The 19,209-nt window shown below is 37.5% G+C and overlaps 2 protein-coding genes across 2 annotated transcripts; both read right to left on the reverse strand.

Moving 5' to 3' along the window:
- Positions 1–1,016: 1,016 nt before the first annotated feature.
- Positions 1,017–3,159, reverse strand: LOC103516984 (ubiquitin-40S ribosomal protein S27a). The gene is made up of 4 exons (XM_008481980.2): positions 3,027–3,159; positions 2,397–2,512; positions 1,863–2,080; positions 1,017–1,297 (listed from the first exon to the last, which is right to left on the reverse strand). Exons 2-4 carry the CDS (start codon positions 2,497–2,499, stop codon positions 1,148–1,150), a joined length of 471 nt encoding a protein of 156 aa, XP_008480202.1. The 5' UTR covers positions 2,500–2,512; positions 3,027–3,159; the 3' UTR covers positions 1,017–1,147.
- A 2,516-nt stretch (positions 3,160–5,675) lies between these two features.
- Positions 5,676–13,610, reverse strand: LOC103516986 (monocarboxylate transporter 9; the record flags this gene model as incomplete). Its single annotated transcript, XM_026829236.1, has 9 exons — positions 5,676–6,595; positions 6,900–7,100; positions 7,730–7,895; positions 8,811–9,048; positions 10,327–10,588; positions 10,876–11,073; positions 11,722–11,985; positions 12,382–12,525; positions 13,463–13,610. Coding segments are annotated over 9 exons (1,773 nt in total), but the record flags the coding sequence as incomplete, so codon positions are not given.
- Positions 13,611–19,209: the final 5,599 nt, after the last annotated feature.

The raw sequence follows: 19,209 nt of genomic DNA on the forward strand, positions 1-19,209 counted from the left end.
GGGCACTGGGTAGGTACCCTATGGAAGGAAATACGCTCAGGCTCTTTGAAGACATTTATTTGGTACTCTCCCAAGCGTAACCAATAGCACACAGGTCATGTGCCTTCATATTGATTCTATTATAATAGGAACTTACCTATTTATCATTAGGTAGGTCCTACCTACATATATTTTATTTATGATCTTAATCTGAAGAAAACACAAGAGTCATGTGTCAGTAGTGAGTTCATGGAGACATGAGGGTTGGTATAAACAGTACATGTTTAAGCAGCGCGCACAGATAAGGTTCGTTTCCGGAAAGGCTGGCTTTTTCCTACCCTGTCCTCCTTCGAGTTTAGGACAGTAACACCTCCGTTGTTACAGTTCCCTCTATCAAACCTCTAGTCTAGTTTCCCACATAGAATAGGAGCTTAGTTTTCTAGGGTTCACTCTCTTAGGAGCTTAGGGTTCAGGAGCAGGAGCTTAGGTTCACACTCTCAAGCATACTAGGGTTTTCATCTTATCACATATTTATTATGTTTTTAGTGATCAACCGATACCAACATTACAAGACTTTCCCAATATACATTATATTATTTGTAATGCCATTACAGGTTGCTACTCAATTATATTACAACTTGATGGAATTATCAGTAATGAACTTTGGTGTCTTCAACCCAACCAGCCCACCTGTGAGACTGAGTGGGAATTCCCATTCAAGGATATTGTTGAAAATAATCTGATTAGAATAATAATCATGAGCTGGAGAGGTGTGACATACAGATTCAAACCCCAACAATTACCCCATTGGTCATTTAATTTACCTTGAGAATTTACTGTTCAAAGAGCAAAAAAAAAAAAATGAATAAAACAATGATAATGTGTTAGGCTCAAAAACGCTTGTCACCAATCATTCCACACAAAATAGGTAGGTACAGTACACTAAATTTTATGACTTGATTTGGACTTAAACTGTCAACCTCCTGATCCAAAGTCCTCTATGCTAACCACTGAGATAGAAAAAATAACCATTTTTGTTTGGAAATCCAAAAGAGTTTACATTATATTTCTTACAGAGTAAATAAGTTTTTATGTAACAAAAAAAGTTTCAACACACACTCCCTTCCTGTTTATCACCAACCTCTATTGATGTCCTCAAACCATTGTCTTATGATTCTTCAGGTTTGTTAAACACAAGTGTGTAGCTGCACTTGCCACAGTAGTGTCTATCGGACATGGCAGCCATGAACACACCAGCTCCACACTGCTCGGAAGTACACTCACGACGCAGTCTGTGGATCTTGCCGTTCTCATCAACCTGTGTGATGGAGAAGAAGAAATGTGGTTAGAATTTGACAAATCTCAAGATAATAGTAGTACATGGTTGCATTTGATGTGTAGCCAGCTCCTTTAGAATGAATGCACCAGTTTTCTGGCAAATCACCAATGTAAAATGCAGTAGGTACTTTTTAATTACACTAATTTCTATGATTCACTCATCAGCCTGGGCATTTTAACCTTTAAGGTACATTCAACCTTATGGGGACAGTTGAGCTCTTCCATTTTCCAGTAACAAGTGTTTAACCAAGTAGGTACCTTGGTAAAACATCTAATATTTTCCCAAGTTTCAGTTTTGTTGCTAGGACTTCAATTAGACCCTCAATTGCCTTTACACTGAGGCTAAGTTCTACAATATCATGTTACCTAAGTGTGCTTTGAGACTTAGTCCAAACAATCCCCAACCATTCTCAGAGGCAACATGTGACTGTAAACTGAGATTGTAGACCTGGGACCAAGTGCAAGTGCATTACAAGATAAGACAGCAGCTATGTTTTGCCCAAAAACTAAAATAATATCCCACAGGGTTTATCTATTGCTCTTACTTTGTAGAATTTCAGGACTGCAAGCTTGACCTTCTTCTTCTTGTGCTTGATTTTCTTTGGGGTCGAGTAATTCTTCTTCTTCCTTTTCTTGGCACCTCCACGTAATCTGAGGACCAAGTGGAGTGTGGATTCCTTTTGGATGTTGTAGTCGGATAAGGTTCTGTCATCTTCCAATTGTTTGCCGGCAAAGATAAGTCGCTGTTGGTCAGGAGGGATTCCTGTTAGAAAAAAAAAAAAAAAAATATTTATTTCATTACACTAAAGAATATAATTAAGTAGGTATCTTAAATTGAATGACCTGAACAACAACCAAAGTTACTTTTTTTCTCGTGATTTACACTTTTCTCAAGAACATGTACAAAATGATTTACAAAAGCTAGCCATACCCCAATGGGTAAAACTCTGAACAGTAGCTTGAGAAAAACTCTCATAAATCAACCCTTTCCATCTCAAGTATCAGTAACATACCTGCATTACCTACCAATTTCCTCCTAACAACATAAAGAATGCTTCAATAATGTGAACATTTCTTACCCTCTTTGTCTTGGATTTTGGATTTCACATTTTCGATGGAATCAGAAGGCTCGACCTCTAGGGTGATGGTCTTCCCGGTAAGGGTTTTCACAAAAATTTGCATTTTTGTGAAATTACTGAAACAAAGTAACAAACATCAATAAGAGAAAATGGTCAGAACCAGACTCAAAAGTTAACTGTTGTGATATATCTTCATTCAATCTGGCCTACTTAGACAGTGGTTTTGGGGCTGGTTTGGCCAGCCCCAGCTTGAGAGAAGGGGTACGGGGTTCAGCTTGTAGTGGTCAATCTACTATTGACCACTACAAGGGCTCTCGTACACACTTTTGTTTACAGAATACAAGGCTATTTGGAGTGTAAAGATGAAAGTTGTAGACTTTGGTATCTTAGAAATGTCAAGTGCTACTTCTTTTAGTTGCAAATAAAGGATTTTACCACCACATTTTACATGAAACATAGGCCTTTCATCGCTACATGGTAGACGTAAGCAAAAGTTTCAGAGCTTGATTTTCAAGTCAGGGAAGGATTGTAGGAGATGAGGAAAGCATTTGGGATGGCCATAGGGGTATTTTGCACACTGAAAAACAGTAAAACTATACATTTTAGTAATATTTAAAGGAAAATACTTACAATTTTCATCCAAGTGAAAAACTACACCGCTGTGTTTACATTCATTCAAAATGATAAAAGACTGCAAGAGTTTTTGAGGTTAGAAATCCATAATAAACAGAAACTCATGAAATGAAACGAGTACATAAAAAAGATCCGTTCACACGAAGCGCGAATGGGTAAAAATTATGCACAATTTCGTCTGCATAATTTCAAGGAGGTTATTAGGCGGGCGACAAAAATACAAAATGCCTCGTGGAAGTTAAAGGGAGCCCGCAGTAGGTACCAAGGTGTTTGGCGGTATAACGTGTTTGGCGCTTTGGCGGGCCTAAATCTGAGAGGAGCTTTTCGGTTATTCGGTATTCGGAAGTTAATCAGTGATTCAGTGGACAAAAAATGTTGTGCGTTGTTGGTTTGTGAACGGGTGGTCGTCTAGCCACTTTTCGTAGTTTTCGTACCTACGCGTAACTGACAACTTCGTAGATCGTAAGTACCTACCTACCTATATTTATTTTATAACTGTACCTATCAGTAGATCTACGTTTATCTAAACTATCTTCCTTCCTACCACTGAAATATTTATCTGCCAGCTCGTACTTACTTCCAAGTGAGGAGATAAAGCTCACATCGTACGGAGATCTACTATGGTTATTGTATGATAGTAGGTACCTACTACACAAACATCTATGTCCTTAGGATTATCCTGACTATCAAGAAGAGTGACAGAACCTTTTCCTTCATTCATGGATTTCGGAACGTCCGTACCAAAGGTGTACAATGTACATATTAAGGTTGACTGATTCACCCCATCGCAATATAAGTTTGGTGGATTTCAGTATGAGAAGAAAGGCTATACCGCTGAGTCTCTAGTAGCTAGACTCTAGAGCTTCTGATAGTGGAGGAGGTGGTAACAATAGGACAATAGAACATTATTGTGACCTGATCAGGTGATGTGCTTAGGTACCTACCTACCCACACCCACCCACAGAAATAAAAACAGCACAATTTTCTTACAAAAAATAAGTGGTCAGATTATATTTGTTTAAGTTTTTTATTTACAAACCGCAGTTAGGAGGAGAATGCTCAAGAAATTATTTTCTAGAAGAAACTAAGTAAAAGTCTAAATTTAAACTTGAAAGGTCCACAGACGCTAATTGAACGAACAGTAAATCGACCTAGGTCCATAATTTCTTTAAAAATTGTGAGTAGGTACAAACATCTACTTAAATAGGAAGAATAATAAAAATTAAATTTCTATTGTCTAAAAACTTGGGAAAACTTCAAGTAGGTACTTGTAAAATTTGTAAGAACAAAATCAAGAAGGCGCGAATTATAAATTAGTATAAAAGTCGTGTAGGTACAATTTATTTCAAATGTAAATGGATTTATTATGTGGGGTGTCTTTTATCAAAGACAAGTAGAAGTAAACAGAAGCTTTAGTGGACATCATAGAAGGTACATATAGGTATTACATAAGATCTAATAAATACCCGGTATGAAAATATTAATAAACACTTTAAAATAAAAAATTTCAAATACACAATAATTGAGATTCGACTTTCAACTAAATCTCTCGCAATCTTGGTCTGACGATGGGAATCTGAGTATTCCCGAAAGCTCACCAAACTTTCTTTAGTTAAATGTCGAATCTCAATTGTCTTTGAAAATTTTTATTTTAATTTGTGAAGATTCTTTTCTAAATAATTATTCCAATAATTATTTACATTTATTTTAATAAACACTTTATTATTCCTATATTATGGTACTTGTCATCCAACATTACCTATACCTACCTACAAAAGTAGCTCACATAGGCCAGTGTAGGAAAGATATTTCAACATACAGAGGTGTTCCTCTAAGAAGGCATTTTCAAATAAAATAGAAAGGTAGATACCTAACAATGTAATAAATAAAGAATGTGATTGTTTGCATAAATAAGTACCGTCACAAAAACCTTCGTACACCACTTCACACATAACAAGCTTCATCTCAAAAGATTCAGTGGAAATGGAAGAAAAAAAAAGTAAATAAATAAGAAATTATAAATCAAAATGGGATGGATAAAAAAATTACAACAAACTTATAACATATACCCTCTCTCACTTAAAAAAAAGCAACTTATTGCATGTTTCCTGTTTTAACAAAACGTACATTGCATACCTAAAAAAGAAGAAACAAAAAATAAATAAAATAAAGGCAATAGGGAGGTAATGTTCAAGATTTTTTACAAACCTACTTTTGGGGCCCGGCTTCCTTGAGTTGCTGGGTAGGTACAACGGTAAATATCCAACCTGCCACTCATTACTCATTATGTATGAGCTTTTCTTCAAAGTCACAACTAGATATTGGCTGATAGTAAAAAAAAGCTACGTGAATATATCTACATTTAACTTTTTTTTCAAAACTGTCACGTAACCTTTTGTCTTTTAGTAGAGGTGAACGAATTATTTCTTATACAAACTTAAATAACTCTATCACAGACAGTAAAAAATAAATCTAACTCTACTAAATAAGTATACAAATAAAAGATTGATTATCAAAATAAATGGGCTCCATATACGAATTAAGACAGCAGTACTTGCACACTTAGATAGGAATAAACTAAATAGAAGAAAAAATAAATAAATAATCAAATACTAAAGGCCTAAAATTTCAAATGTAATGATTGAAGTCGGTTATCAGACCAATTGCCCAACTAAGATATTATTATTCATCATATCCAGGATTTATCATGCAAGTAATTTCACTTTATGTTTTTAGATTTTTCTTATTTTCAGATGTTTTTCTATCAACAGTTTAGTATTTGAAACACATTCAACACAAAATAATTAACTTCAGTAAAGGATTTTGGATTTTCTTTCTAATCACGATTACTTTTTACTCTTGTGATGTGAATTCGCTCGAAATAAATTCACCAGACAGACCCTCTGGACTTTTGTTATTATCGTAGCACTTTTTAGAGCCTTAAAATACTTATAGCCTTATAGGTACCTGATTGGTTGAGTGCTGAAGATAATTGATTTTGTAACTAAATGGACATCGGTTCAACTGAGAAAAAATAAGAAAAAGCACTCTTTTTCTAAGTTACCTATTCTGTGTGACTGTACCGAAAGTAATGTATCGAAGAAGATTCATCAAACATCTTGTAAAATAGGTAAAAATAAAAATAAAACATTATTTACAAAAATATAACAATAGAGTAATCTACAAGAAGGTTTAGTATACTATCTAAATCAAAGTTTCATGGAGTATTTTAACATTTTTTCCTTTCTAGACTTTACTTAGTGTTTGATTTTTTTTTTCCACTCAGAAAATAAAGGAATAAAATTATAATAGGTCTTAAAATCAGGAATTTAACGATTAATAGGTATACCTATCTCTGTACAAAAAGCATAAAAAGGGGTAGAAAAAAGGAAAGCTGGAGTGCTCTGTTTCTTCTTAACTTTCCGAAGACAGTTTTTTCTCCTTTCTCTTGAGGAGGTACGATTGCAAGGATGGAATCACAAACAGCATCACACCGCTCACAAAAATGGCACCACCGGCAAGGAAGAAAGCTGGACTGTACGATAATGTGGAGTCGTACAGGAAACCTGAGGAAAACAAAGTCGAAATTTTATAATGATTATTAGGTTATCGAGATATCAAAAAATAGTAGAGTTGGCTCCTACCAAAAATTCAGTATATTGGTTCTCCCGTGTATCCTTAAAAATAGTTAGTTACTGATTTATGCCTATGCAAAAAAGTGTCTGAAAATTTGGAATCCAACCCGAGATTTCAAACCCGCGATTTCGGTCGTGAGCCAGCGCTCTTCAATGTTATTGATTATTAGGCCACACAGGCACAGGCGGACCATAATTTGAGCTCGTAAAAAATTAACTGTTCCAACTTTCTTACCTGCAATAGGTGGTCCCACGAGAGAGGCGATGCCTTGGAATAATAACAAAAGTCCGAAAGCATTTGTCAGCCGATCTAGCCCGAGCAAATCCACGAGGATGACCGAAGTCAGACCCACATAGGCACCGATCATAGCACCGAACACACCGGCATAGATGGCCAACTCGACGTAGTTGTAACAGAAGGCACAGATGACCGTGGCTGCAAGAGGAAAGTCAAAGAATGTTGTTAAATTGTTAATGCAGTTAAAGTTAAACAAGATAAGATAAGATATATATTTATTTGTAATAAATGTATTTTTTTTATATAAATTTATAGTTAGGCAATTGGTCTGCTAGCCGACTTCTATTATTATCATTTGAAATTTTAGGGCCTTTGGTATTTGATTATTTATTTTTTCTTCTATTTAGTTTATTTCTATCTAAGTGTGTAAGTAATGCTGTCTGAATTCGTATATGGAGCCCATTTATTTTGATAATCTATCTTTTATTTGTATACTTATTTAGTAGAGTTAGATTTATTTTTACTGTCTGTGTTAAAGTTAAACAATGTTAGTGGTTTCAGTGAATTGTAGAACTCTCTCAGAAATAGCCCTTCGGATTTAAACAATCTAAATTGGTTTTTTCTTACTGGGCCTCAAAAGAGTCAAAAGGCTGAATCGAGTCAAAAATTTCTCGAACTGTATCAACAGTTGACTATAGGACATCCGTTCAGGAGCTGTTATTGTTGATACAAACATCCATAGAGACAAAACGCTGACTATTGTTGACCTTTGCGCAAGGGCATATTGCTGAAGATTTACTATGCTCAATAATCAATTAATCGCTCACCTGCACCGCAAATCGCCAAACAGCCGTTGTAAATGTAAAGTCGGTTGACACACGGCCTGTCTGAAATGTAGCCGAGAATTACCCTGCTCACCATATTGGCTGCTCCGACAATTGAGATGAGAGACGAGGCGTTACTCCGCGTTACCCCGCGCTGCTCTGCTAGTTTCTGTCAACACAAACAAAGAGTTCATTAAAAATTAGAGAATCTGAAAATGCAGCAGCGGAACTAAGGATCGCGGTATCGCTCCGTCCCGCCAAGTCAAAATTTGACAGCGCTACTAAGAGGTATTATACTCCACAGAGCCGTTTAGCCGAAAGGTATAGAATTCATTTCCATCAACATGTATGTAAGTACTTATTTACGAGAAGAGAAATTGAAATCTATAGCTACCTAATAAAAGTCCCTCAAAAATATTCCAAAAATATTCCTGTTTTAGGATAAATTCCAAACATACGAGAAATAAAGAACTGTTCAGTCCAAAACATACCCAAACAAACTTCCTAAAATATTCGCCTTTATATCGTATGATCGAAAAATATAATCATTTAATAAAACAGAAGGAAGATATAGATATTTTCCATCTATCCTTGGACCAGTTCAAGAAAAAACTTAAAGAAATCCAAGAATAGACATCTATCTATTATCTAACACTTTTCAATAACCATACCTATGTCTATTTAAATATTTTTTTTTTCCTTAATTATTTTATATAAGTACCTACCTACATTATGTTAGTCCCTAGTTTTTTTTTTTTTTTTTTTTTTTAATATCACTTAGTTTATATTTTTACTTAAATTACTCTGTAAACATGATAGTACCCTTCCCCTAGTCCCAAAGTCAAAATCCACCCTGAAAACGCACCTTTCGTAGTTCGTACACATCTCGAGCTAATAGATTGACCTTCATTAAACGAATAGATACCCTATAAATTAGAACGATTTGAATCATGATGGGGCAGCTTAATTCCTCACCACACACAAAATCCTACTCTCAGGCTTAGTTGTAGGGGCGGATGCCCAAATGGATGGGTTAAGCTTCTATCAACCTACGACATGATAGGGCAGCGAATCCTGCACTCACCACAATGTACACGTAGGGCACATTGAACCCTATGGAGGTGAAGATGTTGGATATGGTAAACAGGATAAATATCGGATCCCTGAGGAGCTCCATGTCCAGCATTTCTCTCAACGTCTGTTTGGTGTCATCGGATAGGTTCAGACAGGTGGTCTTGTCTTCGGTAGATTCCGATTCCGGGACAGTAGCTTTACTGTCGATCTGAGCTTGCGTTGAGATCACTTCGGTAGGTCCGGTAGATCTGCAAAATGGAAAACCATAGGGAGATGCTATTAGTTGTTTCACAAATTTTATTATAGAGGACGGTGCTGTTGGTTGTTTTACTTTCACTTTTTTTTTCGTATACTTTGAACATCTGCTACATTGAACTTTATGGGTTTTTGTCGTAGCATACCCATACGTTATCTAGATGTCTTTTATCTGACAATCGAAAAAAGGTAATAAGTACTCTCTATTTTGGCGCTGGGTAAATATAAAATCACCAGAAAGTACCCCGTTGAAAGTTTTGCAAGAATATGACTGTCTTTACTTAGTGATCTTCTGCACGGCAATAAAACTCTTTGCCGTTGATTTAAAATAGTCAGACTAAATTATCACCGATATGTCAAAGCTGGACAGGTAATCGAGACGTATGAGCGGACAATACACAGTTTAGAATATACAAAAGAGCTCGAAATCAAGCGTGTTGAGAGGAGCGCGAACGTCAAAAAGTGCGCGGTAACCCTGGCTAATATTCTCTACAAGTTTGCGGATTAAAAACCGTTTGACCATGCTTTATCAATGTGGCAGTTAGATCTCATGTCAAATAAAAGAAATTAACTCTAAAGCAACAATGGAAGCAAAAGTCAAGAAAATTTGAAGAGACATTACACATTATTAGTAGGTAAGAACATTAGTAGAAATAGAAATTAACCACAAATTTTTTGAATGAAATTGATATTACATAGATCAATAAATTTATATGGATGAGAGAAACGACATAAATAAAAAAAAACTTTAGTGAAGTTTAGTGTTTAAAATATTTGGGGGAGAGAACAAATGTATCAAAAAAGGGATTTAAAAGAAAATAACTAAGCTAATAGATTCTAAACATACTTTACGAAAGAAATGGGAAAGAAAACGGAGGAAAAACAATAAAAGAAACTTTTTTTCCTTTGCTTTACCCTCTCTCAACTTGGGGATGAGCTCTATTCCAAGATGTTACCGTTTTACGTTTATCGGAAAGATTAAGATTTGACAGATTTACGAGACATAAACTTAGCATGGTCGAACAGTTTAGTAATCCTGGAAACGGAGAAAAACAAAGTGGAAACAGTTAGAAACGTTATGGTGAGTGGGCATGAATGCTGTCGAGCAAATGTATCTTGAGGTAAATGGTTTATCTTAGGTTCTTTCAATGCCCAATGAGGTTTAACCGGCTGAAGTAATTATTTATGTTCTTTAATTCAGCAAATGCCTCGAAATACAATTACCCATTCTCAGCATTCACGCCACGGCATATCCTGAATCTAAAACTCACATGACACTATGGTCGGTAATGTTCCTCACACTTCCGAAGTACAAAATGTCTTTCTTGTGCATGAGACCACTTCCTCCGTGACTACTACCCAGAGTCCGGCTGGACTTGTTCATGTTGGCCCCGGATTTCGCAATGGCGGCGTTGTTGGCTCCGTGTTCCCACAGCAGGGGTTGAGAAAGGGCAAATCGGGTATCGTCCAGTTTGTTGGTGCCTGTTGGAGTTCCGTTGGACAGCGTGATGTTGATGTTGTTGGAAATGTTGCCTGAAAGTCGCCAAGATTGAGTTATGGTATGCTGTAAAAGCGTGAAAACGGGATTTCCCCCACAGCTGCTAACAATGTATCGAATGTAGTGTCTCTTCCGTTTCGAAGATTTTTCTGTGCTAAAACTGGTTATAGGTACATATGATGTTTACTTACCATTTTGCTGTGTGGCGTGAAAACGGGATTTCCCCCACAGCTGCTAACAATGTATTGAATGTAGTGTCTCTTCCGTTTCGAAGATTTTTCTGTGCTAAAACTGGTTATAGGTACATATGATGTTTACTTACCATTTTGCTGTGTCATGGGCTGTACATGACCGTGCACACTGTGTGGCCTCTTGTTAGGCGGTCCATACCCGTTGCTCACAGCCAGATTACTCTGCGAATTTTCTGTGGACAGATTCTGCGTGGACAAAGTCTTCTGGTCACTCTCTGGGGAGTCCACGCTCTCCATTTTGATGAGGATTGGCTGCGTGACTGGGTCTTCTGGAATATGTGAGAAATAGTACCTATTAGAGAAAAATACCGAAGTATGTGAGATAAAGATACTAACTTACATTTTCCGTGTCCGCAAATTTCACCAACTTTAGATTTGGAATCTCCAGTGATTTGCCACATGAATAGCTTGCAAGTGCCAAAAATAAGTGAATGAATGACCATAATTGATGCGAAAAACCGGCCGGGATTCGAACCTCCAAATTGAGAGTCAGTGCTCTTAACCACTCATCCACCGAGGTGAGGCGGGCTTTACTTAACATTCTATTTTGATTGCCTCGATTCCCAATAAAAGCGGATTGGGTCAAACATGACAAAAACTATTTCCCTCACTTAATGGAAGAATAAAGAAGAAATCGCATTGAGCTCATTTGCTGAAGCCGATATATTGTAAACATTTTCCTCTTTGGAGTCAGTGCTGCTACCAGCTGTGTCACGTCAGTGACTCCACTCTCCGTATCTCTGACTCCTCTTTTATCTCTTTGTTTTCATTCATTCATTGTGGCGACATCGCAGTCGATGGTTGCCAGATTGATGTTGACACTGCCGTTAGTGCTCTTTGTTTTGGTTTTACTTCAAAAATTATAATGCGCAGGTGCGGGAGTGCTCCATCTGGGAAATACATCGAAGTTCACTCACCTTCCACCGGTTCCTCAACCGGCTGCTCCTCCAGAGGGCGCAACAAGATTCCAAACAGCACCGCACTCAGCACCGTCACACTCAGCACCAGCAAGGTGATCTTCCACCCGTACTCCCTCACGGTGTAGTCGATAATGGGGGCGAAGATGATGGTGCCGAGCCCAGAACCGCACACCGCAATGCCGGTGGCTAACGATCGCAACCGCTCAAAGTAACAGGTGACGCTGACGATGGCTGGTAGGTAGATGAGACCGAACCCGAGACCTGTGGGAGGGAAGGGTTGGGGATGGAATCGAGTGAAAATTAGCTCGGAGAAATTTGACAATTCCAGGGTAATGCCCCATCTAGGGTTTTCTGCGGGAGGAGCAAGATGTGCAGGGTTCAATGTTGGTTCTTTCTCTTTCTCCTATCACCTATTATGCTATCAGGAGTCAACTGCCATAATATGTACCTACCAGGCCCGATCTACTTATCGCCTATAACAGCAAACTACTGGTACAGACTTTTAATATAGTAAATATTGGCGCTTCAGGAAAATCTCATGTTCAATATCAGATAATACTGTCTGTCCAAAGACATACCAAACCGGAGCTTGAGCGCCTTTCAGACAATATTCAGTTTCAGTAGATAAAGTCATACAGAGTTTTTGCTGAAACTTACCAGTCCCGAATCCGATGGTGATGCAGAGGGTTATCACATTTTTGGCAAACACACTCACCGCCAAACAAGCGGACCCCAAAATGGCGCCGCATATCGTTACGTTTCTACATCCGTATTTATTTACAAAGGCACTGGAAATTGGTCCTGTGGAAATAGAAACACGTTGAAGCTAATTAGGTTTCATTCTGGAGGCGGTAGCGTAGCAACGGGAAAAATCCTTTTCTCCTTATGTCAACTTTTAGGAAAAGTCCTTTTCTTAAGTCTCTATAGGTCAGAGATTTCCAATTAGTGGCCCGCGGACCACATGTTGCCCGCGGACCACATGTTGCCCGCCAGACCACTTTTTCTTTTTGGCCCGCGAAGCTTTTTGGGTGTGCCCCATCGAGCTTTATTTTTGCTCTTTTAGTATGGGGTGGACGAAAATGTGGAGCATCCACCCCCCCCCCCCTTATCCTGGATACGAGATCGGAAGAGCGTCGTGTAGGGAAACATATGTGGCCTACCCACATACACATGGAACCATGGAAGTTGGAAATCTCTAGGTCTTCAGTTACTATAGAATTGATCAAATTTGAGCTCTGCATTTTTTAAGCGGTAGAGGAGGGTTTTACCCCTGGCTTTTCCTTCAACAATCAATGTTTAACCGAGCACCTGAGAGCAGCCTAGGACGCGTTTCGTTCTTGTTGGAACTCATCAGTTAGACATTGCTCTGCAGGTGCTGGCTAGGAATTTGGAACTGATTTTTTTTTATTATTATTATTTTTTTAAAGAGGTTTGACAGGGGGAACTGTAGGTCTTATCATCTCGAAATCGAAGAGGGAAGGAAGACAGGATAGGAGAAAGGCAGCCGTTCCGAGAACGAACATTATCTCATCAGGATAAAATCCTCCCCGGGCGGGAATTGAACCCGCGACCTAGTGCTCACAAGGCAGACGCACTACCAACCAAGCTAATTGGCGGAACTGATATTTAAATACTTGTGGAGCGAGAAAGTTGGAAACCGAGAACCTGTGAATAAACGCATTGTCCACACAAGATTGCGGGTTTACACCGCGAGAGGCCGCCACAAATGAAAACTTACCGGAACATAGCGTGACGCCCACCAAGATGGACGCAATCCATGACGTCACGCCATCTCCTTCCTGGAACACTTTGGTGAATTCGATGAACAGGATACCAAACGAGTAGGTGACTCCGTCCGCTGGAACAGAAAGGGTTAAGTAGAAGGGTTAATTTACTGGATCAGGGACTAAGGAGAAAAACGGGATTTGGCTAAAAAATTTGATAAAGTCGGACGATTCGGTGAAAAATAAGGACATACATAGATCAGCGCGAATGACTTACTGTCCGTAGAGTTAAAGCGCTTTAAAGGAGAGAGAGAAAAGAAAGGACATAGAAAATAGTCGTATCGTATGAATAAGGTCCTAATTAGTTCAAATCTCGTGATCGGATGGCCTCGTGTAAACACAACTGGTGCCCAGGAACATTCGATGTAGTCCAATTGGAAAAAATAGACTTCTGTAAGGTACAAAATAGCCCACAGAAGAATTTTCCCAAACGGACCAAAACGAAAATACAGAAATTAAATCAATCATCAACATTACAACTGCAACACGCGCCCCGTGTATTTGCAGACACAAAATGCACCTGATGTAATAAAATTGCAACACAAATTCAGCTTGTTCCAAAGAAAACGCATGAGAAAACAATTGATAACAAAATGAAACCTAAATTTAATTATGTCAGTTTGTTACACTAACACACATTATGAGTTTGATTTGTAGGTCATTAGTTTCATTACACGCTATATTTCGAGTTGTGTGTATATAATCGAGTTTTTTTGTGAGTGTGGATCAAAAATAGAATATTTATTCAACTGTGATTGTACTCTTGTACTGTTATGTGTTTGACTCGATCAAAAAACGTGGCCCGTTACGTCACATATATGCGATACAATGTTACAATTTAGGATTGTATACAGTTTACTAATAATAATTTATTAAGTACAATGTTTTGTTAATAATGTTGCACGAGTGTTGCAGCAGAGGGTGACGGCACAAGAGGAAAAGAGAAAATGGAAAATTTTGGCCCCAAAAATACTTGATAGTCGTCCCTACATGAATTTTTTCTCGATATAATTCAAGAAAGATAAATACATACCTAATTATGATAAAATAAATAATAGAGGTGTCTGAGTAGGTATAATGTCACCCATGTAACGCTTAATTTCAAAAATTAATTTCATTTTTCAATTTTCTTCAAATTCAACTTGCGCCAATTTGAATTGTTGGCTTGTGCAAATTCAATTTTATTGTTGGCCGCTGCAACGACCACAGATGCACATTCCTAAAATGTGGCCAAGCGAACCTCGTGTGACAAATTTTGGCCCACCATGTACGGTCATATCGCGCCCCTAGTATTTTCCCCCCCCCCCCCCCCCCCTACAGTCATAATATTGGAAAATTTCAAAATCTTCTCTGGCTCTCTGTTGGTACATTTAAATAATAATGAAAGGTCTGATGCTTTTTCCGCCACACACGTTCCGACTGTCTGACAGACCGCCAGACGGTCTGTAAGCGTAAGTGCCGGACATAAAAGTGGACCCAAGTACCTAGGTATATGTTTTATGTATATCAATAGGTACCTATTGTATGACTATTGAAGGCAGGTTGGACAAATTGAACAGTAGGGTTGGAGGTTACTACTTTTCAGTGATTTTTCACTGAAAACTCTGAAAAGTAGTTGACAAATTCTCTATCAATATGAAACGTCTAATTTATATGAGGCCAACAGCATACTTATACAAAATAGACAGACAGGCAAATAAATTTACCTCCCTAATACTCCCTATTGTTTTTGTACCGGGTACGGGGATTGTAAAATCATTTTTCGGAAAACTGTACCTGCCTACTACCGTACCAGAGAAATAGGTACCTTTTGTACACCGTGGTACAAGGGGAAATAAGTATGGTAAGTGCCAAGGAAAATTTTTACCTATGTACCTACATGAAAGGTAAGTTAGGTAAGTCATACCCAAGCAAAGAGGTACTTGTACCGGGAACCCAGCACAGGGGGTTACACTAATATTTTATGGATTTTGTGACCCTGACATCCTGATGTGACCTTTGGCATTGTAAACAAACACAAGAAAGTTTCAAAAAACAAATTCAATTAGGGTAGATGAACATAGGTAAACCTAGGTAGCCTATTAAACAGGAGAAATATGAAATTATAAAAAAAAGAGAGCATGAGGCTTTAATGTTTGAAGTCAAATTGTCTCAATATGATGTAAAATATTGATCAAACAAAGTCAAATGCCTAGGTATGCACATTATGGGAAAGCCTAGCACATTATGGGAATGGGAACTCATCATTATGGGAATGGGATATGACCATTATGGGAATAGGAATCATTATGGGAACCACGGAATTCTGTAGGCCGGCCGACGAAAAATGTCATACACATTTCCAAGAGTCGATTATGCAATGGAACATTAGAAACATTTACTCGCAAATTTACACACTGAAAGACTTTCTTTCTATTAGAGAGCGATAAAACACTCTTTGGAAATCGTGTTTGTACGAGAACTAACAAGAATAACAGGAGCCTTAGGTTGTGAGGAACCTCATATTAAGACCTATCTTTGTTTGTGGGCAATTTATAAGAAAAAGGACTAAATTCATAACTAACGTCACAAAGAGAAGAAACATGAACTAATTCTAAAAATGAACGAGACAAAAATAGAGAAAGAAAATTCCCTTCATGTGCTTTTGAATATCTTAAAAGAAGACATGCCAAAATTTGAACAGGGATAATGTTCTTCATGGTAACAAATGTGCACAATGGCTTTTTCCCTTCTGTGTATAATTTTATTGAAATTTTCAGCACAGATGCGATTCCAAGTAACAAAACAATAGACTGGGAATAGAAAACCTTATCATTTAAATTTTAAAGGAATCCAACATTCCAACCCCATCTAAAATTTTGATTTTTCCATTCTTGGCCCAAGAATTATGGGGGGATTTCACTGAAAATTTCAGCACAGAGACCATTCCAAGTTACATAAATAACGAATTAGGTATCATAAAAGAATAAACCACAGTCTCAAATCATTACAAACGAAAGATCCCCTGCCAAACATATACAGAACTAGTATGAATCAGTTGTTTATTATCAATTAATCACATCTCACTGTAATTAATAAATACGAAAAAAAGGAACTTATTAAAATAGATTGTTTCAAACCGATTTGCTCCGGCAATTGTCAGCAAGGATCAAAGGTCAAACCCTCATACTATTTTATGGCGGTTATTAGTGAGATATCATTAGAAGCTGAGATATTATTACTAGTTATAGTTAGCCCTAACTCGTAAGTCTGTAAGGTTATTACGTCTAAAATGCTCTTTAACCTTACCAGGGACGGATTAGAATCTTGTAGAAATCTGGACTAACTATTGCGGCGAAACTTTTACCCTGTTCCGCCCGCACGGAGCACTTGGTTCGCCCCGCGGCGGAGCGCTAGGCGAAATTGGCCATAAGGCTAGTTTCACACATAAATACGGAATAAGTACAGGTCAGCCCAAAGGTTGACTGTGGTTGAGGATAAACCGATTGAATATGTCTAAATACCATCACCCCGCTGTATGGCTGATTGACTGATAATGCGATTTTTGCCATCACCAATCTGCTAAATCTAAAACCGTAGCCACTACAACAATAACAAAGCACGTCATTGTTTTTCAGCAAATGTGATAAGTCTTCATAATAATAAAAAATCCAACTGGATTTTGTGTCAGTGTCCTTGTGGTAGATAAGATCAGAAATTTTTACAATGTGCCTGATAAGAAGACGAGAGAACCCAAACTGAAGACCACTGAACCACTAAAGACCTTAGTTGTTTCACAGTGACGTTAAACCCCTACGAAAAAAGTAAAAAGATCACTGCACAGAACTCTGGTAACCAACAGGGCAATGAAAACACGAAGCTGTCGTTAATTGAAGTGAACTTTGCCGACATTCAAAATAATAATGACAAGTCGCCAAGTTAATCTTCGCGTGAGGCAAGAGCAAAGGAAGCAAACCTACGATTAACCAATGAAAAAATTAACCGGAATAACTTAACTGAAATTAACTTGGACCGACACAATTCAACAACGTTTCAAGATATTTAGATACCTACCTATATGATATTCAAGTCATTTGTGTTAAACGAACCGGTTAAGATGATAGTAGATAAAAAAATGTTGCAAATTCCTCATATGTTTGTGATAACATTGATAACATAACTTCAATTACTGTAGTAATGCCAGAAGTATTTATGACCAATTCAACAAATACAAGAGATCACCAAAGAATGTTGAAGACAAGACCTTCATACAGATGAGATGCCGCTTTATATCTTCTTTATAAACAAATATTTTGCTAAGAATTCGCGGTCAGTGAAGTACATGGTTATTCAATTTCAATGTTAACCATGTCAACAAATTATTACATAATGTGATGATTCTTTGAGTTAATTCTAGCGCATTTCCTGGTTAATTCTAAATCAACCCATTCGGTTAGCCATTCCCACTTCTTTAACTTTTCTGTTACATAATGTGTGTTATGAATTTCACATTGTTTTCCACTAGAACACTCCAATTTTCTTGTCGTTATAATCGTAGTCTATTCTTTTCCTAGTCAATGAAATTTTACCTCAAGTAACAGCTAAATTTAACAGTTTGCTATGGATGAAATTAGCTCTTTCTCTCCCATTCAATTGACATTTAAGTTGGCCAAACCTCGCAACATGTTCGCGGATCCCACAATCACAGATTCTACAACCCACACTCTAATATGCCTACATAAAAACTTTACAAGTCAACCCACAGGTGAAATCTCCTTAGACAAATCCTCGAAGACTACGAACAAGATAATGTTACGCAGAAAAGGGTCTACTCGCGAATTGTTATCGCGAGAATAACAGGCGAACAGGCTAAATATCAGAACCAGTTCTAGGTATTTCTTTGTTTTACAGGGTTGCCAGGGGATATTTTATTTCTGGATTCTTTGCTAAATCGTTGTGAACTTACTAGCTATTGAAGAGTGGACGTTTTCATGAAAAATCATTTACTAAAATTGCCAGAGCAGTTTTGGTTCTTCAACTTTTAGACCTCTTTTTGACAATTATCAATTATGTTTTTCGCTATGAGATAAAATTCAACTACACCGAGTGATACTCACCGTTCTGTGACACCCTGTACTTGACAAAGTCAGAGGTAATACACGAACCGCAGCATGTGATCAATAAATATTTAATAATACCATTCGTACAGTAGGTATTGCTGAAATGAAATTCTACAGCCATAATCATTACCGGTGAGTAATTTTCCATAAATCAAGTTCAGCCAACTGAACCTCTTGGAAAGTTTTACACTGGAATCTTCTTACGTGAAAATGAGTTAGATCAAGATATGATGGAGTTGATCATTAAAATGTATTGGTTTCTTTGTTGTCTTTGTGTTGGAACTGACAACCCGTCTAGCAATACTGATACCTACAATCTATTGCCAAAGATTGCTATAGAAGCGATAAATAACAATTGCTACAGAGGCACTGAGTAATTGAGTATGCTGAGACAAAAAAGTTCGAGTTTGAGTCACAGTAAATCTCTCATCACATCAGTCTGTGTGACCTTGAATATACTCGAACTTCTACTATGGAAAATAATCACGGTAATCACCATTTGATTCCAAAATTCATTGGATTCATTTCACCATTTGATTCCAAAATATTGGACTAGGTATTGGTATTGAGTTCCAGATGTCACAATTGAATCCATCGTTCGC

This window comes from Diaphorina citri, unplaced genomic scaffold, assembly GCF_000475195.1.
Source record: "Diaphorina citri unplaced genomic scaffold, Diaci psyllid genome assembly version 1.1 scaffold1714, whole genome shotgun sequence".
In the NCBI taxonomy this organism is placed as follows: Eukaryota; Metazoa; Arthropoda; class Insecta; order Hemiptera; family Psyllidae; genus Diaphorina; species Diaphorina citri.

What these genes read in the sequence shown, in the direction of transcription:
- LOC103516984 (XM_008481980.2), bottom strand. Translation starts at nt 2,499, where the DNA reads ATGCAAATTTTTGTGAAAACCCTTACCGGGAAGACCATCACCCTAGAG. An exon ending in CAAAATCCAAGACAAAGAGG is followed by an intron (nt 2,081 to 2,396) that starts GTAAGAAATGTT and finishes TTTTTCTAACAG; the next exon opens with GAATCCCTCCTGACCAACAG. An exon ending in CAGTCCTGAAATTCTACAAA is followed by an intron (nt 1,298 to 1,862) that starts GTAAGAGCAATA and finishes TCCATCACACAG; the next exon opens with GTTGATGAGAACGGCAAGAT.